We start from the raw sequence: 9314 nt of genomic DNA, 5'->3' as shown, positions 1-9314 counted from the left end.
CTTGCAATCATTTTTTGCAGTTAGAAGGTAGAGCCTGACATTGTTTTCCCTTTTGAAACATAGAAGAAGAAGAAGAAGAAACTACTATACATGAAAATGGTAGAATTCTTCAGAGAGAGAGTGGCGGAAGGAGACAAATGAATTTGAAAAAGAAAAGAAAGAGGAGAAAGAGATGAAGGAAGGGTTTAGAGAGAGAAAAAGAGGGAGAACCATAGAAGAAGAGACAAATGAATTTTAAAAAAGAAAAGAAAGAGAAAAAATTTGAAAGGTGCTGTATGCCTATGCCGTGGAACTACAAAAAATTGAAAGATTAGGTAGACTTAGCACGCCTGTCAGTGTTTCTCTTATTTCTTTTGTTTTTTAAAGACTTGTATTTAATTTTTTTTATCTGTTATCATATATAAATACATATTATATAATTATATAATTGATAAAATAAGATGAAAGTTTGATTCCATTTTAACCCTGATCAGACTAGTAAACCTTAACCCACAGTCTCAACCACTTTGATTTCCGATCCGGCTTTTGTTCCTTACTCATCACTAAACATGTACGGTGCTAACCATCCCAAACTGACTAACCAAGTAATCCCCATTTATTTATTTATTACTACTACTACTATTAGATGACAGACACGAGGGAGGTCCGCTGTAGGGGGGGAAAAACTCATCTAGGAGCCGTAAAATGAAGTGTCATACACGGTATTAAATGAGAAATGAGAGATCCTCTCTTCTTTTTGTCAAGCATGACAACGTAAGCTAACCCATTTTTAATATAAATTCCTCGTTTATATTTCAACTGAACCCATTTTATTAAATGAGTCGCGCGTGCCAAGGAGCTCGAATCGTTGAAAAATAGGATGAAAGTAATAAACCACTCAGACATAAAAGCTGTTGGGAAACCCCCCATGGGATTCTCAAAGCAATAGACTTGGGGGCTTCTCAAGTAATGATACTAATATGATTCACGTAATGTTACAAACCCTGGCGTCCCTCCATTGTTCAGAGTCACGCCACGTGAGACAACTTTGTGCCAAGGACAGGACCAAAACATATCCCATGAAATACTTCCAAGTGACAAGAAAATTAGAAATATATATAGAGACAGGCCTTAACAAGAAGAAAGACCCACCCTCTTCAAAAGATTACAGATTTGGACATGGACGCTTGCTACCGCTGTGCCAAAACTCACGTGTTTTCCATATATGCCTATGCCTATGCCTCCTATGCATACTCAAATTGCATAATATCAACCGCTACCCTCTTTCCTCACTCTAAACGAAACTTAGTAGTCATGAGAAGAAATGAATGGAATACACGATTAGGAAGAGCCATTTATTGGTTGGGAAGAAGCTGCCTCCGGCAACCAATTCCAGACTTTCACTTGACCTGTTCCATCACCGGTGAAGAATAAACCACCAGGACCAACCTCAATAGCTCGAACCTCTTGCTTTGTAAAAATCTTGCCTCTCTCTGCGAAGCTGCACAAGAAATGGGTCGTACAAAGTGATAAATTCGGAAATAGCTCAACCTCCCCAATGAAAAAACGACAAAGTTGACATGTTCATCAATTCATAGTGATTTAAGGTCTCGTTTGATATGAGGTATTGAAAATGAAAAATAGGATTGGAATTGCAATTGAGAAAAATCATTAAAATAGTATTTAGCATAAATAATTGCCTATTACATGTAATTAAGCAAACCTATAGAGGTGGGATTGGGGAATACCACTTTCCCCCATGGTATTCTCCAATCCCACACATATGGATTTGGCTAATCCCATATAACAAGCAATCTCTTGTACTAAATACTCTCTTAACAGATTTGCTCAATCTCAATCCTTAATTTTTAATGCATCATGGAGGTTGGCATAAGATGGGTGTGGCTAAGCATGTCCAAGGGAACATTATGGAAATGGAACTAAGGGAAAAGTAAAATAATAAAAGTTGGGAGACAATTACTTACGAAGGCAGATCATAGAGGTGTACAGTATTATTGTTGCAAGAGCACAGCAAAATGGGCTTGCCTTGTGAATCATGCATCCCACAGAGTTTAATTACACCCTGAGACAGATCATACCAACATCCTCATCACAAACATAAACTAAAATAAATATAATGACATTGTGAGAAAGCAGTGAGAAGGTGAATCTGAGAACTATTATTAGTCACTGAGAGTACAAGCTGATATATAGGTGCATATGACACAGTGACTAGAGTATGTTGCAACAAGGTACAAACTAACAGTTTAACTAACTTCATAAATAACTCATAATACTTAACATCTTCCCTCAATTTGAACTACCCTTTTGTGACACCCCTCATGCCTAGATATTGTTCAAACTGAATAAAGGAGCACTGCAGAAGGGCTTTAGTTAGTCCATCTGCTACTTGATCAACAGTTGGAATATAACAGACTAGAAATTCTTTCTTGATGACTCTCGTATAACATGGAGATCCAGCTCCATATATTTGGTTCTAGTATGTAAGATGGGATTGGCAGGTCATCATTACTGTCCTCAGATTGTCATTTAACAGGTGCTGGTCGACAAAGATTCACATAAATCTCTTGGAGAAGTGACTTGATCCACAAGACCTCAGTCACAACTGAGGCCACACTTTGATATTCAGCATCTGTGCTAGAATGAGCTAGTATTGCTTGTTTCTTTGACAATTAAGCAATCAAGTTAGAGCCAAAATAGATATAGAAGCCTTTAGTACTAAGTCTGTCATTGCAACTGAGGCCCAATCAGGCATCACAATAAGCTGTTCTATTGAGACAAGGCTGTAAAACCATCCCATAAGTAAGTGTGCCAGCCAAACAGCGAAGAATGCATTTGATTGCCTTCCAATGAATCAACAGAGGGTTCTGACAAATTTTATTGACAGCAAAGCTGACATCTGGACAAGTGAGAGTGGCATATTGATGAGCTCCAACAATGTGAGTGATAGAGCTGTGGATTATCCATAACATCAGCGCCATCCTTCCAGAGTTTTTTCAAATCCTAGAGTCATGGTAGTGACTACACTATTGGCATTACTCATTTTAGCACCAGCCAAAAGGGCTGAGATATTTAGTTTGAAATGGCTGTATATCGCCATCTTGGCAACTTTTGACTTCAATGCCTAAAAATCAGTTCAAGGTGCCAAGATCTGAGTCAAAATCCATCCTCCAAGTCAGTAATTAGATGACGAATGCAGGAATGAGAGGAACCGGCGATGATCAACAAACACAAGTAAACACAAGCTCACTTGAGGTAATTTGGATAGAGAGGGATAGGGGCGGGGGAAGATCACATCTGCTTGCACAAAGCCAGATTTGGTGAGAACCCTTCCTAAGCACTCAAACCAAGGTCGTGGAGCCTGTTTGAGCCCATGTAATGCCTTGTTCAGTCTGCACACCAGGGATTTGTCTCTGCTTTCAAAACCAGGAGGTTGAACCATGTAACCTTCCTCCTTCAAGTAACCATTCAAGAAGGCATGATTAACATCAATCTGATATGCCATTTCTGAGGAATTGCAATTCTTAGTACAGAGCAGATAGTGACAGGTCGAATCACAAGACTAAAGGTCTCACGAAAATCGTAGCCCTCTTGCTGATGGAAACCTTTGGCAACTAGATGGGCTTTATACTTGCGAGCAGAGGTGACAAGATTTGTCTTTCTTCTAAAGATCCATTCATCCAGCAGCCAATTGCCTTGCAATTTGGAGGCAAGGGAACTAGAGACCATGTACCATTCCTTTGAAGAGCAGCAAACTTTTCTTCCATTGCATTGCGCTAATAAGGAGATTGAAGGGCTTCTTCAGGACCATCCAACTGGAGTCAACAACGGCATCAAGTGCCTTAGGAACTTTTTATCATTGGATGAGAAGAGGTGGTGCGAGTAGCAAGAGCAACAAGTGGAGGAGAATTAGATGGAGGAGGACTAGAAGAGGAAGGTGTAGGTGGGGTAGGCAATGGGTTTGTAGATGGATCGGATGATGACAAAGTATCACGGTGATTTGAGGAGGGAGCAGAAGCAAAGGGGGTAACGCTGGATAGTGAAGGAGAGTCAATTAGTCAAGGAAGAATAGCAGAGGTAGAAGTTTCTAAAATAGATCTGGCGGTCATAGGAGAGATTTGCAACAAGGTTAAATATGGGAATGTGCTATCATTAACATATCTCAAACAATGCAAATCCTCAAACAGAGCCAGACATTTTTAACCTTAGTGCATAGGGCTAGGCCCAAGAAATCACGTTTTGTTCACTTAAATTCAAACCTGAGTTGTAAGGCAGAGTAAAATGAAAACACATTTTGTTCAGAGAGACGGAATGAGCAAAGGCAAGATCATCATTCTTGTACTAAAAAGAGGGAAAGAACGGAAGAGTCAAGGGAGACGCTGTGGAAAGATCAGAGGCTCTTGATACCATGTGAGAAAGCGGTAAGAAGGTAAATCAGAAAACTATTATTAATCACTAAGAGTACAAGCTTCTATATAGGTGCATGTGACCTACAGTGACTAGAGTCTGTTACAACAAACTATAACAGATTAATTAACTTAATGACTAACTCATAATACTTAATAGACATTAACCATTTTTTCTAAACGACTCCACCTAGCCTCAAATCATGCATAAGTATCTATAGATTACACCAACATGAAGATGACACATATCAAAACAAGATACTCAAGATAAGAAAAGGTCCACGCTTTGAATATATTATCTTCCTTTACCACGTTGATGCAGCGACAAGAATGCCAATATGGTCGCATGGAAACAAAAAGGTGGGACATAAACTTGTTAATAATAAATGGAACATAAATTTTTGTGACATACTGAACCAAACCATATGAGTAATCTAGGCATTATAATTTCATAGACATAATAGGCATAAGCCTTTGTAATCAATTTCCGCATCATACACATACCAAAATTGGTTGTCTTCGTTGTCGAAAATTCATTTCTTAACTGATAAGATTGACAACATGTGTTTACAATAGCTATACGTAAAAGTAGTTTTTCCTTAATGCAAATGGGATAGAAATTAGGAAGTTGTTTCCCTAAGACCACGAGGTATCATAGATAGTTCCAATTCAAATTAGACCAAGTAGGGTTAAATATAAAAGAGAAAAATGAACTCATACATACATCTTCCTCATTGTGAGTATAAGTAACTTCCAAGTTCCCACTTTCTGTAGCTACCCAAACCTGCACAAACAAAACACATGAAGCCAACAAAAATTAAATCCACAAAGTTAAAAAGCATACAGAAAATCAGCAGATAATGTGAAAGTTGACCCAACCTTTACTGTGTTGTCCAATGAACCAGATAAAAGAAACTGGTCCCAGCAAAGAACAGACATCACAACTGAAGTATGCCCAGTTAAAGTCTGCAAACACTGCAATGTCTCAAGGTTCCAGACCTGCAGACAGAAATCAGCAAGAAGAAACGAATGGCATTATCGCAACAGATCAATTCACACTATCACATTGGTTTTAAGGACTAAAAGCAAAGCAAACACAAAGATTATGCTTCTGACAGAATGCTTACAACTTTGTAAACTTACTCTTATTGTCTTGTCCATTGAACCTGAGTAGAGCCTATTTGCTCCAACAACAAATGAAACAACAGGACCAGTGTGACCCTTAAGTGATGTAACAGGCTCAAAAGAGTTAGTAGCCGCATTGAACTTCCATGCCAATATAGACCCCTCCTGCAAGAAAAGTACTTCACTTGCCATACCCAGATATAGAAGGAAAAACAAAATAAAATCACACATAGGAAGTCTCATCTCAAATCGCTTGAGCCACTGAATAATAAGCAGAGCTATATGCCCCATATTTCTCAGAAAGTTCAATCATACAATGAATTTTGATAATTAATTACCTATTTGGACACATGCACTCTGGTATAAAGAACACAGCTATGCCAGCTTTAGTTAATTCCAACAGACTATTCTTCTACTCCTCGTTGTGGGAGTGAAAATGAAGCCTCAAGCACTTACCATTGGTTATCCTAGTATAGGTCTACATATTCAATATCCACGTTATTTGTCCCTTCATATGCCTTCTCTCTTTTGCTTCTTGAACACTCTCTCTCTCTCTCTCTCTCTCTCTCTCTCAGTGCACGCTAACTCGATACTTAATAAACTCAAAGAATAAGTTTATTTTGATTTTTTAATAAAATATTCGGAGCATGCAATCATATGGCACCGCATTTCAATGTTGCCAAATGCAGAAACCAACACGCACCTAAGCAGAAGTAGCACTTCCTGCGGTATTTTGATGCACACTAGCCATTAAAAAATATCACCTTCAATGGTTCTTCAAGTGAAGCTACCCTAATACTTGTCCCTTCGAGCCCATTTTTTGGGGCCCATTTAGTTCTCCTTTCAGTCTAACATCTGCATTCCCCATTCCAATGCCCCTTATTCCCCCAACATCCCCACCCTAGCATTCTGTAACATGAGAACTGAATTTGCAAAAGGGAAAATAAAGAGGTTGTAAAGGATTAAGAAATCCATTATTTAACTAGTTTCCCTCTGAAAAGACTTTTAAACAGGAAAAATACCTTTCATTTCATATAAAAATGATTGTAATTTTAATTACAATTTTAACCACAAACTGAATTAATAAACTTTAGAAGGAGTAAATTATAATTTTTTACCTTACTGCCCTGGTTGTCATATCACAGAATAACCTCAATTTTGTCCACCAAAAAGAAAAACCTCAATTTTCATGTAAACAATAGGAAGGCAGCTTGTTCCCAATTTCACTATTTTTAAAAACTTCCAAATCTAGCTTGTTATTTATGGACATGCAGTACCCTAACATTCCAACAGAATGTTCTGTAAAATTTAACATTCACTCAAGCATCCATAAAAAGCACAAAATTGAACCACTTCCATTTATCCAACAATATCTAAGCACCAGACATTTTAAATTCCCATCAAAAACTCCATCAGGAAAGAAAGCATAGCTGTTAACAACGATAAATATCAAATTTTACCTGTGTACCAGCAAAAAGCATATTGTTACCCACAGCCAAAGTGTAAACTTGTCCAGCAGGGCCACTCAGACTCAGTTCACTCGATGTTTGAGTGTTCCAAGCCTGCAAAATCAACATCATCACCCAAACTTGGCATTAGTCACACTTCAATGCATGGAGTAAAGAATATAGATCTTAGCAAAAGGAAATATTACTAAATTGGACAAAGTGGACTACATTTAAATGTTCAGAGTGTGAAAGGAGAAACAGAGAAAACAAAAAGGTGATCAGCTTTATCTTACCTTAACACAGTTAGGAACACCAACAAAAAGCCAAGGCCCTTCACAGATCATGCAACCCACTTCACAACCAAGACCAATCACAGCCAAACACTGCAACATAATATCAACAAACAATGACAAAATCAAAATTGGCTCCTTATCGTAATAAGAAAGATAATTACAAACAGAGAAAAACAATAGTACAATGTCCACCTCATAACTTTTACTCTGACAACGAAATTTGAAAGAGAAATAGAAAGGAACAAAAAAAAAAAATCAACAAAATGAAAGGGGGCGGGGGTAAGACCACAACCAGTCTCCTACTTCTCATAAACCCTTGTTGCACATAAGATAACAAGGACGTGCGTGGAGATTGTCAAGCAAACACCAAGAAGTTGTAATTATGATTTTTTCCTAAGGGGTCAATCAAATTTTTATCATCATAACAAGCTTCAACTTTTGAGGAAAGGGGATTGGGGGAACAACTTTATTTAAGAAAAGAAGCATGGTTTTAGCTGGAGGCGCAAGAAAAAGCACCCAACAATAATAATGTCTGGATCCATCGTAAATAATTTGATGAGAACCACGCAACTTGAGAATAACTTAACACAAACAATCAGTTATGAAATTAAACGTGTCCAGAAACTCAAGCCTCTCAAAACTTTAATCAGGTGCCGGGTATAATAAACTTCCATATATAGTCATATAACTTGAACTACTTTCACGCATAGTTTGGGAGCGGAAGAAAAACATTAATTTCAGATAACAATATTGAAGAAAGACAAAGGAGAAAATCGGATAACAACCTGACCAGATCGGCAGTCCCAAAGCCTTACTGACTCATCTTTACTTCCAGTATAAAGCTTATCTGAACCAGATGGCAGAGATATTCCAGTGACAACCTGTTCATGTGTTCACAACCAGGCCATTAACTTCGAGTCTTCAATCCCCAAAGCGCACCAACCATGAAAGATTAAGTAATTCTTTACCTTCTGATGCCCTTCAAGCTGCGTTAGTAAGGAAAAACCATCCCCTACACTCCAAGAGTGCAGGTACTTGCACTGGGCTCCGTAAGTACAATTCCCCTGAATCCAATAAGTACAAAGCTTTTCGGTCTTCCTAATTAATTTATTACCACCACGAACACCGCCCCACGTTGACGCTCCACTAAAATTCGGATTCCTCCGTGGACCTGAGAACCCTGAATCATCAGCGGACCCATGGGACCTTTTAGAAGAAGTCCCGTTGGCGGTTGGAGGAGGTAATTCACTGTGTAGAAAGGGGCACGGATATCTATTGCACCTGCCTGCCTGCCAATGATAACACACTTTCGGTTGCTTGGCATCGGGAGGAGGACCACGGAGACGCTGAAAGACACGCTTATTACCGCCATCTAAATCCATAACTTAGACAGATAAAAGGGGCTGATTGTTCTTCTTCTGAACTGATGAGGAACAAAAATTCAAAATTCTAAACTTTACTATAGCTTAAGCAGCAACGGAGGAAAGAATAGACGGGGGACTCCGCAAGGTGGAATCCCAAATCAACCATGAAAGGGATGTTGAGATTGGCTGAAAATATAATCTGGGAGTGTCGGGCGCAATCATCAAGTGCAAACCTCTAAAAATTTAACCTTTTTCGGATTAGGATTAAAAGAATTGCTTGCAGAAACCCTAATTTTCTGCAGGATCGAATAGGGAGAAACGACCTGGTGAGAGAGGAGAGGGGAGGAGAAAAGCTCCATTTCACAAAAGCAAATTATTTATTTGAACGAAGGCGTGACATTTACGAAGACGTGGAATGTCCTTATTACCCTCCCCAATGATTTTTATTTTTTTAACATTATTGATATTTATTTTATTTAATAATTTTAAAAATCAGAGACTAACAAATCTAATGGCAAAAGATCAAAGGATAAAAAGGATATAATAATTTCACTCAAAAAAAAGAAGGATATAATAAAAATAAGTCCTACGCCTAATGCCACGTTTGATAAATTGGGATTGGGCCTAAAGAATTGAAAGTGGAAGTGGAACCCAAATTTAACTGGTTTGGTGTGTATG

The 9314-nt window shown here is 38.3% G+C and overlaps 1 protein-coding gene across 2 annotated transcripts; it reads right to left on the bottom strand.

The window, feature by feature from the left end:
- Positions 1 to 844: 844 nt before the first annotated feature.
- On the bottom strand, positions 845 to 8956 carry LOC114726132 (zinc finger CCCH domain-containing protein 48). Of its 2 annotated transcripts, XM_028912695.1 has the most exons (10): positions 8241 to 8956; positions 8058 to 8153; positions 7273 to 7362; positions 6992 to 7093; positions 5550 to 5696; positions 5286 to 5405; positions 5131 to 5190; positions 4656 to 4709; positions 1965 to 2062; positions 845 to 1480 (listed from the first exon to the last, which is right to left on the bottom strand). In XM_028912695.1, the coding sequence occupies exons 1-10, from the start codon at positions 8652 to 8654 to the stop codon at positions 1321 to 1323; spliced, it is 1341 nt and encodes a 446-aa protein (XP_028768528.1). In that variant the 5' UTR covers positions 8655 to 8956; the 3' UTR covers positions 845 to 1320. The 2 variants fall into 2 exon arrangements, with proteins under 2 accessions (XP_028768528.1, XP_028768529.1); XM_028912696.1 differs by lacking the exon at positions 4656 to 4709 and having other exon boundaries at positions 8241 to 8954.
- Positions 8957 to 9314: the final 358 nt, after the last annotated feature.

The sequence above is a fragment of the Neltuma alba genome, unplaced genomic scaffold (assembly GCF_004799145.2).
Source record: "Neltuma alba isolate B1F8T4 unplaced genomic scaffold, ASM479914v2 tig00012343_pilon, whole genome shotgun sequence".
NCBI classification, from domain to species: domain Eukaryota; kingdom Viridiplantae; phylum Streptophyta; class Magnoliopsida; order Fabales; family Fabaceae; genus Neltuma; species Neltuma alba.
The sequence above is the reverse complement of the archived record's forward strand: the minus strand, read 5'-3'. Positions and strand labels throughout refer to the sequence as shown.

Excerpts from the sequence above, each read along its gene's own strand:
- LOC114726132 (XM_028912695.1), bottom strand. The coding sequence starts at position 8,654 with ATGGATTTAGATGGCGGTAATAAGCGTGTCTTTCAGCGTCTCCGTGGT. Across the intron at positions 5,406-5,549 it reads CAATGGACAAGACAATAAGA|GTCTGGAACCTTGAGACATT; the intron begins GTAAGTTTACAA and ends TTCTGTCTGCAG. Across the intron at positions 4,710-5,130 it reads ATACTCACAATGAGGAAGAT|GAAGATAATATATTCAAAGC; the intron begins GTATGTATGAGT and ends AACGTGGTAAAG.